The sequence below is a fragment of the Manacus candei genome, unplaced genomic scaffold (assembly GCF_025592945.1).
Source record: "Manacus candei isolate 608988 ecotype Guabito, Panama unplaced genomic scaffold, ASM2559294v1 h1tg000047l, whole genome shotgun sequence".
Lineage (NCBI taxonomy): Eukaryota > Metazoa > Chordata > Aves > Passeriformes > Pipridae > Manacus > Manacus candei.
The window spans coordinates 5,533,976-5,553,308 of record NW_026138095.1 but is presented as its reverse complement, the minus strand read 5'-3'; the positions used below and the strand labels follow the sequence as shown (position 1 = coordinate 5,553,308).

Here is a 19,333-nt window from a genome sequence, read left to right as displayed (position 1 = left end):
CCCTTCATTTTGCAAATCTCCACGAGTATAACATCTGCCTGTTGTAAAACACAAGGAAAAAATGTGCATCTAAGGTAGACAGTCTTCTTGTCTATGCTCAGAAATTGTATGGGCTAAATTTAGACTGGGTTTATTGGATTCACTTCAGCCTCTTCCAAATAAACTAACTAAATTAACACAAACCAGGTTAATATCATGCTAGGAGTGCCTACACAGCATTTTGCAGCCCTTCATTGAAACCGATTATTTTAAAATACCCTTTTTTATTTAGACTCTGCTTTCAGAATATGAAATATCCCCAGCCAAGAGAAAATCATAAACACAAATACAAAATACTAGGAGAGATTGCTGAGTTCTTCCTTCTTGCTGTGCCCATTTAGACCAGTTCAAACACAGAAGGGTTGTTTTCTTTCTGTAAAAGTGGTAGGGGTAGGTCTCACTTCCACTTAATGTACTTTTCAGCTTCCTTAACACGGGTCAACTATGAAAGAAATGTGAACTAAATTCTAACTTTCCATGAACCATGGAATCAACAACAGCTTAACCTTTCTGATCCAACACTTCACTAAAGAAAAGAAAAGCTTAAGAGAAACAAGAAGGGAGCGCCCTATTTCTGGTTACACTGATGTGTTTGGGATTGCCAGTCAGATCCCATCACTTCCAAATCAGAGTAATAAAGAAGCCTGAAATGAGAATTCTTATCTGCTGGTTGGATTTCTGCATCTCTCACCAGCAATCTGAAGCACAAGGAAAGCAAATCCCACACTGGCACGATGCCCTTTTGACTCACACATCAGAGCTCTGCCTCTTCAGCAAAGGTACATTCAGGGTGAGAAAGCCTAAAAGTAACATCTCTCTATTTCATCCACTGGAAGGGCCATCACTGCAGACAGGACATAGAGAAGAGCTCAACATGACAGAGAAAGTGATCTCAGGGAAAAGGAAAGGTACCTCAGGTGACACATGTAAATGGAGGTGGAACATTAGGCATTAAAAAAATATAGGTTTCATGTCCAGCATTAAAACATAAAAGGGAAGAGCTGTTGGCTATGACACTACCAAAGCACAACTACAGCAACTAGGAAGGAAAACACAGAGATTTTGCTCAGTCTGTGAGAAAGTGGCCTGTACCTGGACTTGGCTAAATTATAACTATTTCACCAATATATTCATTACTTTACAGGTCAAAACACCCCGACAGTGAAAACTGTTTATGAATAGCACAGTAAGTTCCAAGCTTCTAAGCATTTACTGCAGTAACTTGGTCTGTTTCCCAACATCTTTGCAGTCCTTGGAGAGGTGTAGATGCAGATTTAATGAGCAATGCATACCATCTGTTAATATTGCCTCCAAGAGCAACTGAGAAAAAAACAGCAATACCAAAAGTGCAAGAGATGGCAGGAGCTTTAGAAAAATGGACCATCCATAATGGGGTTCTCTGTAAAAACAAATCCCCCCAAATGAGCAGACTACATATTTATTTTGCAACTGTTACAATATTTAAGTCAGTCTTAAACTTGGATTAGAACCGTGCAAAAAACATTCAGTGTAACAGAGTAGTGGGCCTGTTACTTCTCATGGAAATGTCAAACTCACCAAAATGCCACATCCCAGGACCTACATCTGAAGGACCCACGTCCTGGAGTCGTTCCTTTCTCCAGCAAACTAGAACAGCTCCTTTGAGTTATGCTGATTTATGTAAATACAGGGTCTGGCTGCTTGTTAGTTTGCACTCAAGCTAAGCAGGTAAAAACTGCTGTCCATCCAATGGAGGAGTATTTCTCCCTTACCCAGTGGTTATAAAGAACTACTCTGGATGCTGGACTAGGGACAGACAAGCCCCTGTGGACCTGGTCAGGTAGGAAGAACTGCTCAGTGGCAGACCTAAATGCCAGCTAAAGGCCAGGGTTCACAGAATCCCAGAAAGATTAAAGTTGCAAGAGACCAGGGGTGTGCTTTCCACCCCACCATGGACCTGGAACTTAGACCCAGGTCTAAAATCACATGCAAAGTGCAGTTGAAGCTTCAAAGCCTGGCTATGAACGTTAAGTCTATTATGGTGCAAGTTGAATTCATGTCCAGTTCTCTGCAATTAGTCTCCTGGAGAACATGACCTGAGGACAAGACTCGTGTTTAGCTGTTTTGGGTATTTCTACTGTAAAAAAGAGGTCACTTTTTCCTTTCAGTTTCACAGTAACTTTGAATATTCTCATTGATCTATTCACCTCAATAAGTGCTTGTTGTTTTACTGAGATAGTGAACTCTGATTTCCTACAGGATAAGGACAGTATTAGCTGGCAGGACAATAACTTCCTTTTCTTCATCCAGTCATATACATTTCATTTTTTCATTATTAATTTCTTCTTCCTCAAGACAGCTTGCCAAAAATTCATTTATGTACTTTGGGTTTACTTCCACCATGCCAGTTTTATTTGAACACAATATTAAATCTGGAGGGAAAGAAATAACTGGGGGTCCATAGTTTGCATGATGAGGTATCTTTGGCCTACTTTATCCTACAAAGCTTTGTGACAAGAACAGATGTAAAAGCTCCTTGCAGTCCTTAATCAAGACATACTATTACTGAGATAACCAGAAGGCAAAAGAATAAGCCAAGTCACCAGGGTTCAGAAACAGGGATGGTTGCATGAAATAAGGGGTTTATTTTAATCACAGGAATTCCCTGTCAGAGTTTAAGTCAATTATAAAGCCCCTTTACCTTGCTGTATGTTGATATAAACATGTAGAATACACTGTAAATTGCTCCCCTTTCCCAAGCAGATTAATGCAAGTGCAATAAAATGCAGAACTGTACTTTATTTTGACTGTTTCACATCTCCTGCAGTGAACACAAAGGCAAGAACACTCCGCTTATTTTCAGAAAGACAGGTATCAAAACCACATTCAGAGCAAGGTGTAATTAGATGATTATTCAACTGTCTTTCCTATTAAAGAGATAGTCACATTGCAGTTTAAATAAACACCCAAACCTAGTTGTTTAGAGCTAGGCTGTTGCCATTATTTATTCAATCAAAACCAAAATAAACAACTCCTGTGTGTCATGCAGACATTGTGTGTGTCCACGCCACTCTGGCAGGCACCAGGTACTCAACTCCTTTCATCAAAGGAAATAATTTTTGGAAGAATATATTTTACATTCTTCAAGGACCCAAAATCAACCTCTTTTTAATTTCACTGGGAAAAGCCCTGGGCCCTGATACTCCAAATACTGTGATAGTTTAGAAAGCACAATTTCCCAAAAGCTTGAACAACCATTTTGATTTTGTCCAAATCATCTTCAAATGTCAGTAAAACCCACTTGAGGGGACAATGAGCCCTGTTAAGGGCAGACAGTGACAGGTTTGACAGTTAGGGACAGTGGCACCATTTGTATCAACAAAGTAAAGACAACATTTAATTTCTACAGTTCTTATTTTAGCTTCTACTAATACCAGCTCATATTTAAAGATAGTAAAGCTTTCTCCATCCACATTCAGTAGAAGTGATACACACTTTTACTGTGCTAAAGAATAGTGTAAATAAAAAATTATGAAGTTCACTCCCACTCAAGAACAGCCAAGATCACTGTCTCAAAGAGCAATAAATAACAGGATACTGCTAACACCAAACATGAAGAAAGATAGTTAAAACCATTACAAATCCATATCTCTCAGTTACTTAACAATCTATAGGTTCAGTCAATTTAAAAGATCTAGGAACAGGGGTTTAGTGGATTAGTAACAACAGACCATTAATCTCTGCAGCCTCAATTTTAATCCAGCAATAACCAAAGTGATTGAAAATCATTGTGACCACATGACTAGTAAAGCTCCTAAGCACGGTTCCCTCACATACCTGAATCCCCACAGCAGAGGTCACAGGATGTTCCTGCTGGGACTATTTACCAAGAGACCTCTGCTTAATGCTTAACTAAACTCAGTGCCAACATTTTGGGCTGAGTAACTCCACTGCACGCTCCTTCTGTGAACAGCTTGTTCAAAGATTTTATTTTACACTTTATTTCAGCCTATATTAGCAAAGCTTGCATTCTTTCCTGGCAAAATGTCCAAAACAAAGCTGTCTAAAACAAATACCTTTTTGTTTCTACATAAGATTTTAAATAAATGTGTAGGAATTGATGACTGTCATTCCAAGCAAATGCCAGGAGATTATTTCTGTACAGTTTATATAATATCAGTGAAAGTTATATCCAAAACATTTAAGAGCTTTAAAAATAATGCAATAGTATTACATCATATAGTCTGCTTTTATACATAAGAACGTTCTATTTCAAAGATTCTAAGTTCTGGATTATTCAGTGCCTAGAATCAATTCTTAGGTGGCCAGTAATGTGATGATATAATGTGATCAAGACACACTTCATCATTTGGTCCTTCACAGCAGTTATCAGGCTATCAGTAAAGAAGCCATTAAAAAGGGAGATCTTGCAAGAAGGATTTAAATTCAGCTGTTACTAGTTGTGGTCTGAAATCTGAGACACAGGTTCTTTTTCAGGAGCATTAAAAGGAAGATGCTGACTACCTTGTAGTGAGAAATGCTCTTTTATTATTGCAAAGTAATAAGTACTTAAAAACATAAAACCAGAGTAGAGGCAGAAGGTCTGTACGGTTTATACATAGAGTAAGGATCTAAAAATGGGAGAGTTACCTGCTGCTGTCTCTGAAGCAACAAGTAGAGCCAAAGCAGGACAATGGCTGGAGGAAAGCAGAAAGCTGGCAGGCTCTGTGCCCTTTGGTAGATACAGCCCAAATACATGAACACGATGTAAATGGACTGTAGAGTTGTCCAGCTGTTTTTATAAATAGTGCAATACTTCTGCAAACTTTCTTGCCCACGGTAGAAATTGTTTCATAATGTTATTTATGAGCCTCACTATGTTAGTCATATTGGAAAAGTCTGCATCTTCACTTTACCACACAAAGAACTGATATGATTTTACCTGGAGAGAAACTTATTTGCTACACAACTGTATTTAAAGAGAGATAATGAAAAATTCTGCTCATCTTAGCTGGTCTTTTCCAAAGATTTTGTATTATTCATGAATTATACCACTGCCACTTCTTGCTTCAGCAAAGCACTTCAGCACATACTTAATCTAAGTTGTTTTATACAATTACATATTAATACTCAGATAGAGCAGAACACTTAAACATGTCTTTTTTAAGTTTTGCATTTTGCTGAATCTGGGTATTAATATATCTCAATAAAATGGAAAGAGGATGACTCAGTTTTTAGCTCCCAAGAATGAAAACATACTTATGCTACCTAATAAAATAAATCATATTATTTATTACTCTATTTTACACCCTGTTCCACAGTGAGCTAAATACCTGTGACTCTAGAGCAAAGGCACAATTACAGACTGGCAAAGATGAATTGTTAACAACTTGGATAGAATGCCAGAGGGGCCAGTGAAGATAAAAATTATGCATCTGCAGATAACTTTAAATCCCACTCGGAATTACTAACTGCCACAGAGTACCCTCAGGATCATTTGGGCAAACGAGAGGAGACTGTGAAGTCCTTGTAGATTACTTTGTTTTCCATCAGGCACAAAACCCAATATGACAATAAGATAATGCTTATATGCAATATGAATGTGAACAGAAAAAGCCCCAGCAGAAATGGTGAATCCAGGTGAACATCCTGGAAAATAAAAAATGGGAGTTCAGATATGATGGGCAAAATGCCCTGGGGTGAGGATTTCACCCACTGAAAAATTCACATGTGTGCACACTGCATATACAGCAGCTGCACCAGGATGTAAAGGAACCTGCTGGGATGCTGAGAGAGCGAATTTCAAAGGAAAATTTAGGGCCAAAACCTCTAGTGCCCTTAACTGTGTGTTGTCACTCACACCCACAGGGAGGGGATGTGAAACACGAGGGAGGCAAGTGCTGCATTCTGAGGAACCCACTCGTTACTCATAGTCACGACAGAACCATAAAGAGGCCAACTGAGTGAATGTTAATAATTTAAACAGAATTTAAATAACACAGACTTATGGAGAAACCTCGTCTGGATCTGAATTTTGCCGTAATATCACGCTACCTCCTGGAAACCAATTTAAGTTAAATGCTGATTGATATAGTTGTTAAATATACCATAATTATACCTCATGATAACTTCTCTGCTAGTACAATGAGGATAAAAACTACAGAGTACAGAGGAAGAAAAGGAGGATCCATCTCTGAGGGGACACACCAGACCCCATTCTGTGACCCTTCACTCTGGGGAAGCCACATGAGCTTAAAGGCTGAGGATAAATCTGGCTGAAGGAAAGTGCCCCAAGTCAGGGGGCCAAGGGAGCAGAAATGACCATAAATCACTGTTCAGCTGGGCTTTGAGTTCTAGAGGTTTGAAAGGCATTGGTTTATGTTTCCTGAGGCCAGACTGCCAGGTTTCACTGTCCACTGAACCTGCTGAGAGCGCCCAGCTGTGACCAGTCCCTCCAGTCAGCGACGGAAAGGCTGGAAAGCCATCCTGGATAGTGCAGTCAGCAAGGCAGGGGATGTGAGGAACAGCCAGGCACTCACTGCCTGAGGTGATCCAGCCTCATACCCAGACCAGAAACAAGGTGTTCCATAATCCTTTAGTCACAAGGCAGAAATGAGGGTGAAGTGGAAGGACTGCAGCTACTTAAATTCCTGCTGATTTCTCACGACACTTGACCTCAGCTTCTCCATCTATGAAAGTGTGGCCAACACTGTGCATTCTGTTCCAAGTTCTGCCAACAAAATTCTTTTTTTTTTTTTTAACTGAAATGTAATGCAAAGCTCTTCTCATTCATACCTTTCATTCTTAGATAAATCCAAACTGACATTCCCTTTCAGAGAACTCTATGTCAGGCACTGTTCACACACTCCCCAGCAGTGGGATTAGGACCTGTATAGGGTCAATCAGACTCCTTTCCCTTCCAGCAGCAGGATTGGGACCAGCACAGGGTCAATCAAACACCTTTCCCTTCCAGCAGCAGGATTAGGATCCACATAGGGTTGATCAAACCCCTTTCCTTTCCAGCAGCAGCAGCCCTCCCCTTCCATAACCACAGCTTCCCACATGGCAGATAGCACAGTTCAGCTGCAAGTTGTATGGCATTCCACCAGTGTGGAAACAAATGGCTCATTCTCCATAAAATTTCACTTCCAGGAACACTAGTGAAGTATCATTATCCTTTTCTACCTGCAAGTAGAAATCTTCAGCTCTGTCTTTTTCCTGAAGAGCGAAAGTTTCTTTTCTCTGCTGTGATGGCAAATGCAAATTAATGCTCTTTCCAGCAGCCCAAGTGTGTCACCTTGCCAAGCAAATTTTAGCTGTGGCAGCAGCAATTCTTCTTGACCTGCTCCTTCAGATATCCAACCACCATCCTACTGGGAATACAGCTCCAGACAGGGCTTGGTCATTTCCACATCACTTCAAACAGTGCAGTTTTCCACAGTCACACATACCAAAAGACCCTTCACTAGTACTCATTATCTTTTTCTTTTAGCATTATTAATCTAAATTCCATAGGAGCCCTGCTGTGCTCCCAGGCAGAGTGAAAAAAACCCCCTCTTCTGATGATTATTCCTGAAGCAGAACATGGCACTAAAGTAGTTACCAGCAGGAAAGAACTTGAATTGGAAACAACCCACAAAACTGACAAGAGGATGATTTTTCAAAACCCATGTTTCCCTCTAAATTCATCTACTCAAATGCTGCTTCCAAAACATAGAGGTGTCAACACATTTAGAGGGAAAAAAAAAAAAAAAGGATAATGTTTCTTAGCTTTCTCCTCCATGCACTGTGCTTAGAAGCCACTTTGGTCCAGTCAGTGCACAGCTCCATCCATTCCACACTTAAAACCCAGATGACAAACATCTCACTCTTCCAAGCTTGATAAAATTAAGCAGTAATGATAAAGGGAGGAAAAAGGACTGTCCAAATGAACAAATACCACTGTTGATATTATCTGATCTCTATACTTATTTTACAATCTTGCTAAAAAGTACATTCTAATTAGTTATTTGTGGATTACAGCTGCTGGGATATTTTTCTGGCAACAGTATTAGAAAAGATAAAACTGCGGTGCATTTAAGTTTAATACTATTTTTAGTACAGAAATACAAATGTTACAGATCCTTGAACTGAAACCAGAAATGTTTTCATCTGGAAAAATACATCTAACAATGAAAGCATTTATTTTCTTTAGTTCTGACCGTTGATTTTAGAATGCAATATATGTGAAAACTGATCACCTTCCGTTTTTCAAGATGAGTAAATGAAAATTAAATATTTTAGGGCTGTGATCATGGATAGGCTGTACCTGGCACTCCACAGGGGCACAGACACCTGCCATCTGCCATCTCAAGCTCGTTTCATTGTCAAGATTTCAATTTTTGCAATTTCTAAGTCCCAAATCTTATTAACACTAAAGCCCTTTATAACATTTTCGGGAGTTCCAAGGTCTTTTAAGGTGGGTGTAAATATAGGTCTTCCTCCACCTTCTTACCTCAGCTGTCCCCTGCTAAGCACTGCAGGACAATGTTTGCCATATGGACAAATTAAAAGGTTGCACTTACATGCACCCATGTGCATGAGCCACCCAGCACTCGACTACATCCCCAGGAAGGCACTACACAGGGTATAGGTCTACAGTGTTTCAGTCCTCTATGTTTATGACAACAACAACTTGCTATTTTATCTTCTAGAAATTCCAATAAAAGATCCTTGGCAGCTTTTTAACTGTCAGTGGTTAAACCAGCAATAAAGTATTCTACTACTTTGAATTCAACTGTAAAGAGGTGTGGCTGCAAATTCTCACCTCTCTCAAATGCCAGATTATTATCCTTCTAAAAATTTGATTTCCTATTTATTTACCATTAATGTTTCAATTTATCAGTTAGGAAAAAAGAATTCCACTGAGGTAGATAATTCTCCTCTGTATGGACAGGCACTTTTGTACTTTCTGATGGCATTTCAATGGAAATGCAGTCCCACTGTGCAGTGTTGCCTCTAAATAAGTCAATTAAAATTTGATTCCTAGTTTCTATTCCTTCCAACATGATGTATAGTGAAGATAAAAACAAGATGGGAGCAAAATAACACTTATCACAGTATGTCAGTGTTGTCCATAACTAACTGTCATCTAGTTTTGTCTGCTGCTTGAGCTGGTAATGAGATAATGATGGAACAGTTTTATATAGTCTTCTATTAACAGCCCAGATGGGCCAATCATCCACTTCAGTCTTTGCCATGTAAAGTTTAGCCATAAACAGTCATAACAACAAAAACAGCAGCTTCCTCCTCAGCTAAATTACCACCTTTCAACCAAGAATGAAAGAGAGACTTTGACCAATAGCAACAAAGAAGCAAAACAGACTTTTAGGGAAAGCAGGAATTCCTTGTTCATTGGTATGTAAGGAATATTCATAATGCAAATTCAAAGCCATTTCAGTCCTTGCTACATTTAAAATCTAGCTGTTGTAGAATTAAAACGTCAAACTTTCCAAGAATATCAAGGGCAAAACTCCTCTATAACATCAGTTGCATCTTGAAGAACACTCTTTAATTGTGACTGCTTATTTGAGCTGGGGGTTTATTCCTGATTTTAATCATTTTATCTTGGAGGCTTGGGATCTGGTTCAACTGCATTACAATGAGGCAACACAACCAGGTGAAGAGGTCCCTTTGAAAACTGGGCATCTGCATTACCTAGGAAAAGAATAGCAGCAATAACCAGTTTCCTTTTGTCAGTGTATTGGCTAGAAAATAGCTCAGCATAATATGTGCAAAACTATTCATAAACGCTGCCTTCTACTACCTTTACATAAGCTAAAAATATGTGTGTTTTTTTGGCACTTTAACGCCTATCTGGGCACGCTCGAGCTGTAAAACCAACAATAAAAATAAAATGATGAAAAATACAAGACACACACACACACACACAGAAGTGAAGCACACATTTGCAGGAGGCTATTTCCATGGAATTTTAAAGTAGAAACATCTTCACACCTTTTGAAAAGGCGGCAACGACTCTGAAGTGAGAAAGCATTGGAGTGATGAGGAACTGGGAGTCTTTGGAAACAACCTATGGCCTCCATCTTGGGAGTGAATCCACGTGGATTTTCAGTTCTATCAACAAACTCTGTGCAGGCATGAAGGTTTGCCCACATACATGAAGTTGTGGAGATGGGATAAAGCAGGAAAGAATATCCTAATGATTAAAGCTCTTCCTTACCAGGTACATGTTACGCCTCCTGTATGCCCAGTGATCACCTTCTCTCATATATATATATATATATCTGTGCTATGAATAATTCCTTCCCCTAGGATATTACATTTCTTACTTAAAAGTGCCAGAAAAAGCTATTTCTGTGACACTATGTGAGGATAATTAACTTGGTTTCAACATTTTTGTCCAAACATAACAATGAACCATTCACTCTTCTCATGTTGGACATTAGAGCCTTGATATTCTTCTCTTCTACAGGATTACTCAGGCTGTGCAATACTATGGGAAAAAGAGTTATCAGACCTTACAGACCATCACTCAACAGATAATTCAAGCCCTGGCATAATTTAGAGTTCCTACAGGACAGCTCTGTGTTATGCCAGGTAATAAGAGCTCAGAGACTGCAGAAGCAGCAAGACAGAAAATGAAGTGCAACCATGCTCCAAATCCACCTCCAGCCCTCAGTGCCAGGAGATGCCACATTGGATGCTCAATACACAGTGCAATTCCTGGGTAGACAAGGCCTTTTTTACACCATCTCAGTTGCTCATGATACATGATTTATGACACTTGTGTGCTGCCAAGCAGGCCAAAGAAGTTGCATCATGAAGGGGATTTGCCCCTCTGTGACTTGGGGACTTGGCAAAGGATAAAAATAAAACACTTCCATATTAGTAGCCAAAAGCCAAAACTATAAGAGGTAGTATATCAATTCATAGGAAGGCATAAAGATGTTGACCATTAAGGTTTTATAAATTATTTTTTTGATGGACTAACAGAAAATACACTTGGAGACCTTCTTTATCAATGCCCATGACAGCTTCGTTTTCTTATTTAATTCAAGTATCCTGCAAAGGTTTGAAAACAACATTCTAGCTTTCTACTTGAAATTGATTGTTAATATCTAGAATCACCAAAAAAATAAGATCCCTCATGGTTCATACAAATGACTATGCAAGGAAATGTGGTTGCCACTATGGGCTCCACAACCCCACCCCACTGATGCTAATTAATCTTTGGTGGTATTATTACTCAGGGAGGAAATTCTGGACATCATACCAGTTATCTTCTGGTATCAACAACAGTTATCTTCTTTGTATACAAACAGTGTAATCCCTCTACCATGATTATCTGCATCTTCAAAGGAACAACCACCACTGAGGTCTTACTCCAGCATTGTGTCTACAGGACATCTTCACCTCCACTCCCCTGTGTTCCTTCCATGCTGAACAGTATAATTAAAAGGACAAAACCTCAGAAGTCATAATACAAATCATGACTATTTTTCCTCAGAGACTACAACTCATAGGAGTTGTAGTCATAGGAATATGACTTTGAAGGTAGACGAGGGTTTTCATTTCTTTCTGAAGGACAGAAATGGTTTTCGTGGTCCTTCAACATGTTCTTGTGTCTCATTTGCATCTGCACAAAGAAAGTACATTTTCTTTTCAAACAAGCAATTTGAAGTAGCAAAAGCCTGAATCCAGTATGCCAAGAAAACAAAAATATTCAGTTTACGATGTTCACAGATAAATTATTTCCCAAACACAAGGTCCAGTAATTAAAAAAAAAAAAAAATCCTAAATCTCAGTATCATTTCTTCCAAACCAAGCAACCTCTCATACACACAGCTGACTGATAAAATTATAAGGTATAAAATATTTTGAAAATATATGCACATCTCTTTTTAGTAGATTAAACTACCTTCCATATACTGTCTCCAAGAAATTCATGTGTGAGACACCAAAAGTCAATTGTATAACTTCATTATTTACTTTAAATAAGACAGCACAAGTGCTACATTCAGCTTAATTTATATTTAAATGTTATGTAAATACAGAGCAAAAGACAACGTGACATAACATTGAACCTCTGCTTAATAAATAAGTCTGTTAGCAATGATAAATTAATAGTCTGTTGAATTCAGTGACTGACATCATCCCTTTGAACAGCAGCCCTTAATAGACCCTAATCCAAATAACCACTGGAATTAGTAGGAGGGCCATCACAGGTTTAAACAGACCCTGAATCAAGCATTTGCTGATGTTCAGGAAAGATCCATGCACGAGAGATCTGGCTTGTGGCTTCACTGCTGGAACTACTGACTTAATGAGGAAAAAAAAAAGAAACTAAATACTACCACACACTCTAATTTACATTCTGGTAATTTGCAGCACTAGAGCTCAACTAATGGGTTTTTTAAGTAACATGTTGAATGAATAACCAGTGCTGAAGCGCTAAAAATACACAGTGTCTGGAATCCAGTGTGGAGGCAAACCCTTAACAGGCTTTGCACCACCTTCTCTCACTTGTACTGTAATCCAGACATCCCATATATTAGAAAAAATAGTGTAAAAAGGAGAGCAGAAGAAAGATACAAAGCATTAGTGCCAGTCAGATATCTACAGATCTTAATCCTTTTTACCAAGATGACAAACAGTAAGGATTCCTGAAAAAAAAAAAATCCCTAGGAAGAAAAAAAAAAAAAGAAAAAAAGGCTAAAACATGTACACATCCTCTGTGTGGTTAAAATTATTTGAAACCACAGCTTTAACCACGCAGCAGAAGCATCCCACCATTCACTTATCCACTTTATTCCACCCCAAAAAGGAACAAAATAAGAGAAAAAGCAAGCAGAGATGGTATCAGTCTGTACAGTGTTAGGTATTAGTGCTAGAGGGAGATGGAGAGCGATGGGAGCCCCTGCAGGACTGATCCCACTGGTTCACAAGCCTGGGCTCTGAAGAGGAGGAAAGGAGGGGGGGAGCTCTGGGAACACCGACAGCTGAATGCATGGCAGAAGGAGCTGCACAGAATGGGACAGCTTCTTTCTGTCTCAGGATATTACTGTCAGAATGGGCAAGAAAGCGATGAGCTTCAGTTTTCCATTCTCACTGTGGCACTTTAGGAAGTGCCTAATTTGAGGAGAACTGGACAGGTGGCACATCACGCTGAGCTAAATAGATAAGTGTGAGATTTAAATGACAAGAGGCAGCAGGTTTTTGCTGTTCTAAAAAGTGAGAGAGTGAATTATTCTGATGGTACCAATGGGCACAAGTGGAAGGTCAGCCTGGGGTGCTGCCAGTGTCACCCGGGTGCCCGGTAGCAGATGGTGCCAGTCTGTGGGGATAAAAGCAGGGCTGACGTACACCGTGAGCAGACAGCAAAGCTATTTGCTCAGGAATAAAAAAGCTTTGGGGCAGGTGCAGGCAATACAAATGAACAGAGGTGCTGAGCCTCCAGTGTTGGTGTAAGTGTCACCAGTCAAGGGCTGTAAGGGTGGATGGGTTGGGAAGTGCTGCAGGAAGCGCAGTGGGGCCCGGCGCTGCCAGGGTGAGATGCTGCAGGTGCTGTTGGAGGGGACATGGCCCAGGCCAACCTCTGCATGGTCCCAGGGGAGCTTTGGAGCTCCCTCCCCCTGCACACCTCCAGGTTGGACATCGAGATGTCCACCAGGACCCCCGAGCTCTCCCCGGCAGTGCCTTGCCTGCGTTGCCTGCGTTCCCATTTCCAGACTTACGCAATGGCTGGAGGGCAGAGTCAGCCTGCAGAGAAGTGGAACAGCAGGAGACACAGGCAGCCTGGATCCCCATGGGGCTCCCTGGAGTGTCCCAAACTAGAAAACTGGCCACCTCCCCGCTCCTGCCTCCCACAACATATTTATTCCAGCACGACCAACGTGACAAATTAACGAGAGAGCCAGGGCTTCTGCAGTCGAAGGGAGTGTTTTCCCCAAGAATAAATTGTTCCAATCCTTTATGCTCGACACCCGGCTGTGCCTATTCATTAATTGGACAAGCTCTGGTGACAACTGAAATTACCTGACTTCTACAAACTGGAGGGGAGAGAGATCTTTGCAAGCTTAAAATAAAGGTGGAAATCCCAGCCACCACAGAGCTGTCTGAATGGGGCTTTTTTTAAAGGAAAAAAAAAATCCATTTTCAGAGCACAGCCACAGTAAAGCTCACTTTAAAAGCAGAGGCACATTCTTCACTGTTATCCCTCTCTTTGCAGACCCTGAACTATGGCAGCAGAGCATGACAAGTCCATCAACAAACCGCAAACCCTTTAAGATCTGCAGATCAGCCGAGTTTAAGAACTTCAGGAGCTGTGAAATTCCGGGATCACAGCAATGCTGCGAATAATTATCACAATCAGGTACATTACGAATTATCACCCTTTTTCCTTATCAGTACACTGTGGTTATTCACTGCAACCAATGTATCATAATTACAACACAGGTGTTGGAATTAAGGGGGAGAGGGAAGTGATGTTTGTGGATTTCTGTCACGACTCACTCACAACACATCATTCATGTGCTTTTCAACCACAATTTTGATTTAACTGTACCTCTTGCCCCTTAATAAGGGGAAGCCTGGGAACCCTGGGAACCCTGTACGGTATTTCCCCCCCTCCCTCGCCCTTTCTGTGCTGCGTACCTGAAATGCAGACGATGAAATTCGCTTGCAGAAGAAAAAGCACCTCCCAAACAATTTCCATCCTCCGATTCTCATGCCAAGTGCATCCCTCGGCGAAAAAAAATAACAAAGATCAATATCGCAGTTTGAACGATCCCAGCAAATTTCCTTTCAGACTTGCAGACTGTATTCCCCAGATGTGCTGACAACACATGTCCGGGCTCTCTCTCCGCACGGCTCAAGCGAGATCCCTTCCCTTCCTTCGCCCTCCAAAAAAGACCACGAAGCCAACTGCCTGCACCGGGCTCTTCCTCCACGAGCGAGAAAAAAATCCACCAGATTTCCCAACACGACATAAGACAACAAACCCCCAACCGATCCGATCCGGAGAGTCTCTATTCCAGGGCGGCCAGGTGCAAGTCAACCCCAAACTCTGCACGTCTCAGCGGGGCAGTGCCGGCATCGCCGGGGGAGGGAGGCGGCGGAGGGAGGGGGATTCCCCTCCTGCTGCTACAAGAACGAGCGGAAAAGAGATTAATACCCGCTGCAACGCGCTCGCCACCCCCGCCCCTCCCGCCGCTCCCGCAGCTCCGAGCGCGGCTCCCCAGCCCCGCCGCGGATGCTGCAATCCCGGCGCGCCGCGGCGGCTTCCGACAGGCGACTGCAGGGGTCGGGCTTGCCCCGCTCACGGAGCCCCTTCCCCGGCCGGGATGGACCCGCCGCCCCCCGCGCCCACCCCCGCGGCCCCCGGGGAACGCGGGGTCGGGGTTGTTTGACGGTGGGTGTGTGGGGGTGTGTGTGTGTCCCCCTAAATCCCATCGGCGGGCGGCCGGAGCCTGCGAGCAGCGAGGGCTGAGCGCATCGCCGGCCGGCTTCGCTAAGAACGCCGATATTTTAAAACTTATTTAAACAAGGAGGGAAAGAGAATAAGACCCAAACTTCTTGTCGGGTTGGCGGTGGAAGGGCAGCGAGAGGCTCCAGCCGAGAGTTAGCGAAGTACCTGCGCCGCAACGCATAGCTGATGGCATCCCCCAGGCACAATAGTTCTGCACAGATCCTACCCACCACCCCCCGCCCGAAAAAAAAAAAAAGAATAACGGTAATAATACAAAAAAGAATTGTCGGTTTTGGGGCAATCCCTTACTTACCCCCAAATCCTCCTGCTCCTTATCCTCCTCGGCTCATCGGACGCGCCGCTCCCGCCCGCAGTCCCAAAAACAGGTCGAGGTCACGCTCCGCGCCGCCGGGGCTGCGGCCGCCGCTACCTCCACCTTTAGCTGTCAGGAGGTACCATCGCTCCTCGGGGGGCTTCCCCCTCCTCCCCTAATCCCGGCTGCGTCCCGCCATGTCCCCGAGCCGCAGCCGGTGCTGCGGGGGCCGGCGGGGCTGTGCTGGCGGCGCGCACGGGCGCGGGCCGGGCGCGCTCCGCCGCGGAGGCGGTGCCTGCGCGGGCGGCGGCGGCGGCGGGGCCGCTCTGCGGTGGGACCGGGGCCGGCCCGGAGCGGGGGCGGCGGGGGGGAGAGGCACGACCTCCCTCCCTTCCCTCCCTCCTTCCCTCGCGGTCTGTCTTCTTCTCAGGAAGCGCATTCCAGAGGATGCTGCTCACTTTGTTTAAAAAAAAAAAAAAAAAAAAAAAAAAAGTGGGTCCGGTTTTTATTTTTCTCCCCCATTCCTTTTTTTTTTTTTTTTTTTTTTTTTTTAAGAGGGGCACCTGGCGCGGGGAGAGGATGGTTTCCACTCGCTGCGGATGGGGAAAGTGGGCGCAGCAAGGCAGCGCTGGCGGAGTCAGGGGGCTGCGCGGCACGGGGAGGTGGGCAGGGGCTGCCCCGGGCCGCGGTGCCCGGCGGGTGGCTCGGGATGTCGTGGAAGAAGGGAGGGGACGCGGGGTTTGGGCTGCGAACGAAAATCCCGGCTCAGGGCAGGTGTGAAAAGGTGTATCCTGCGACTGCGGGTGCCTTCATTGATCCCAGCAAGGCAGAGGGAAGGGGGAGGGAGAGAGATGCTTTGGGTATCAAACTGATATCCCAGCTCTTGGCAGGTGTGCAGAGGTCATATTACAAACGCTCCAGCGGGGGATGCATGCATAATGGGTTGAAAATAGATTGGTTTATAAACAGTTCTCCAAACTAGGGCATACTTTTAAAACACATGTATGTATTCTAGCAAAATGAGGATGCCCGGATCTCTGAATGGGGAAGGAGAGCGTCTTTAAGAGAAGAAACCACAGGCTACGTTGTTATTTTCCTTGTCTCTGGGAAATGTGTTGGAGTCATAGGTTTCAAATATACCTGATGGTATTTAATGGTGGTAGATCAGATTTCTTGAGTGCTTCAAAGCAACTGGATGGGACAAAATCATCACTATTTTGAAAGAAAGAATTGAACTGCAGGCACTTAATAGTCAGTGTGATTCTTGTGTTCGTTTTGCTAGTTCCCAGGGTGGTGTAAGTGCTCATTGCACTGCAGCAATCTCTGCTGATGTTTACTCTATCTCTTCTCATGGCTTATAAAGAGACTCAGGATTTTAGCAAATTAATTGCCATCATCTGCCCAGTGAGAAGAGTGAGGCTGGACATGAGGCACAGTCATTCAAGGCTTTAGGGACAAATGGCTTACCTTAAAGAATTCCCATACGTATCAATGGATTTTTATTAAACAATGAGGCTGTGCAGCAAGAGGGAATTCTTCCCTTGAGAGGATTGCTGAATGATGGGCATCATTTTGGTGCTTAAGTTTTAAGCATTCTATGCAATTCTCGTCTTTATGCCTTATTAAAATCCAGGTTAATGTCTCCTATTCTGGCATTATAAAAGGCATGAGTGGCACCCTCTATTTCCAGTGTAGATGTATTTAAGCACGCTTTAGGAAATGCTCAGTGAAATTACCATTGATGTTTACTAAACTGCTTTGCTCAAACAGATTAAGGTTTTCCATGGATTTGCCTATACATTCTCTTTTGGGGTTTTCCCAACTAATTTCTTACAATAACATCCCAATCCGGAACATAAGAAACCCGCAAAGAGATTTTGTCTTTTATATTTACACAGACATCCTTGTTCCTAGACTAGTCTCCTTGAAATTATGGCATTACATGTGGAAAACCAAATGTCTCGAGCAAGTGAGATGATCTGTTGTAAAAGGGTGTGTTGACCATTTAGTGAGCAAAGAACTGAGTTGGTGATGAGAGAATGCCAAATCCTACAGATGTCAGTGGGATTTTAATATGAGTTTAATGGCAGGGAAAATAATTACATGGATGTTGGTTGCTAGCAGGTAGCCAAAACTCCCAAGTATATTAATTTTTGTGAATCTTTTTAGTGTGATAAGCTTATCATCCTCATGAAAACCTTATACTTGTTTCAGTGGCCTGTGATGAATAAGTAGTTTATGACTCAGACTGAAAAAATCTATGAGGGATCAAAGGCAACTTGAAAGTTTTCTTCACCTGGAAAACAGAGTAGTGAGCTCAGAAACTTGTGGGTTTTTTTAATCTAGATAAATGATAATGAGTTCGTTCTGCTGTCATTTACTTGCTGTGATGTTATTTGACTGGCAGTGGCCTTCACGCTTGGTTTTGAAGTTGTTGTGGCCATATTGGCTGCTGCAGTTCCACAGGAAAGCTCAGTTCAATAAGGTTGAATGGATGTCAATACAGGCCTATTCCAAAGCCCACTGAAATCAATTGGAATATTTCTGCAGACTGAGATGAGGTTTGGATCAGGCTTTCACTGTAGAATTTGGTACAGTGTATTTGATCCCAAGAGAAATGGTTTAATGTAGTAGGGTGTATTTGGGGTAGGAGCAGAATATCACTCTCCTGTGTACATTGGTGGGACATTCCAAACAGACAGAAATGCTGGCTGCAGCATCCAGGTTTTACTGTGTGAGTTCCCATTCAAAACCCCTGTAGCTCACTAAAATGAAGAGGGTTGATATTTACTGCATTTATTTGAGTTCCATTCCAATTTATACAGTTGGCTAAACTTCTTAAACTTAATCTTGGTAACCTTTAAGCTGCACTGAAGTCACTGGACTACTCATGTGTCTAGAGGTAAAAATGACTGCAAAGTGGTTTTAGACAGCTCTCTGAAGCATGTTTGTGTAGTTTAATTGTGAGGATTTTACTATCTCAAAGCTGTGGCTGGGATTCCTGTCAGTTTAAAGTACTCAATATATTAATTACAAGCTGGACATTTAGTTTCTTCAGACCAGAGAAAGAATCTTCAGTTCAGCTACGTGAACAGAGTTCAAAAAGTGTTTTCTAAATCCACATGCTTAGTTCTTATACCAACATAACACATTCCAGATCAGTAAAGCAGAATTAAGGTTCATACCTTCTCAGGAGAGCCAGCATTTGACTCATTTGACTCAAAATTAGCTTGGATCAAAAAAGATCAATTGTAGAAACAGTTTTGAACTGGGCAACTTCTGAGCAAAATGATTTGAACTGTGGCTTACCCTGTGTTGATGGGAGAGGTTGCTGCCATCCATCACTCCTGCCCTGCTGAAGGTTCCCCCTGATCAGGTACAGCAGCTTTCCTGTGCACTCCCTGGCTCATTTCTGTCAGAATAAGTCAGATCAGCAAGGCCCTTCTGTTCTAGTTGCCTAAAGATTCTGGCATGTCTCCAGCAATTAAGCTGGCAGAGCTGTAACAGCTCCTGCTCTTCCTTGCTTCCCCCTG

General features: G+C 42.5%; 1 protein-coding gene and 1 long non-coding RNA gene across 2 annotated transcripts in view; one reads left to right on the top strand and one right to left on the bottom strand.

The window, feature by feature from the left end:
* The window catches only part of CA10 (carbonic anhydrase 10), a 185,834-nt gene extending 169,787 nt beyond the window's left edge, over positions 1 to 16,047 (bottom strand). Inside the window, exons 1-2 of the mRNA XM_051798013.1 lie at positions 15,801 to 16,047; positions 14,674 to 15,162 (exon numbers count right to left, since the gene is read on the bottom strand). Of these exons, the coding sequence (XP_051653973.1) occupies positions 14,674 to 14,734 (61 nt within the window). The 5' untranslated portion in view covers positions 14,735 to 15,162; positions 15,801 to 16,047. The remainder of the gene's footprint in view (positions 1 to 14,673; positions 15,163 to 15,800) is intronic.
* LOC127475833 (uncharacterized) overlaps positions 1 to 19,333 on the top strand; it is a 95,257-nt gene that overhangs the window by 57,424 nt on the left and 18,500 nt on the right. The window contains exon 3 of the long non-coding RNA XR_007906348.1: positions 14,249 to 14,392. This is a non-coding gene — a long non-coding RNA (uncharacterized LOC127475833). The remainder of the gene's footprint in view (positions 1 to 14,248; positions 14,393 to 19,333) is intronic.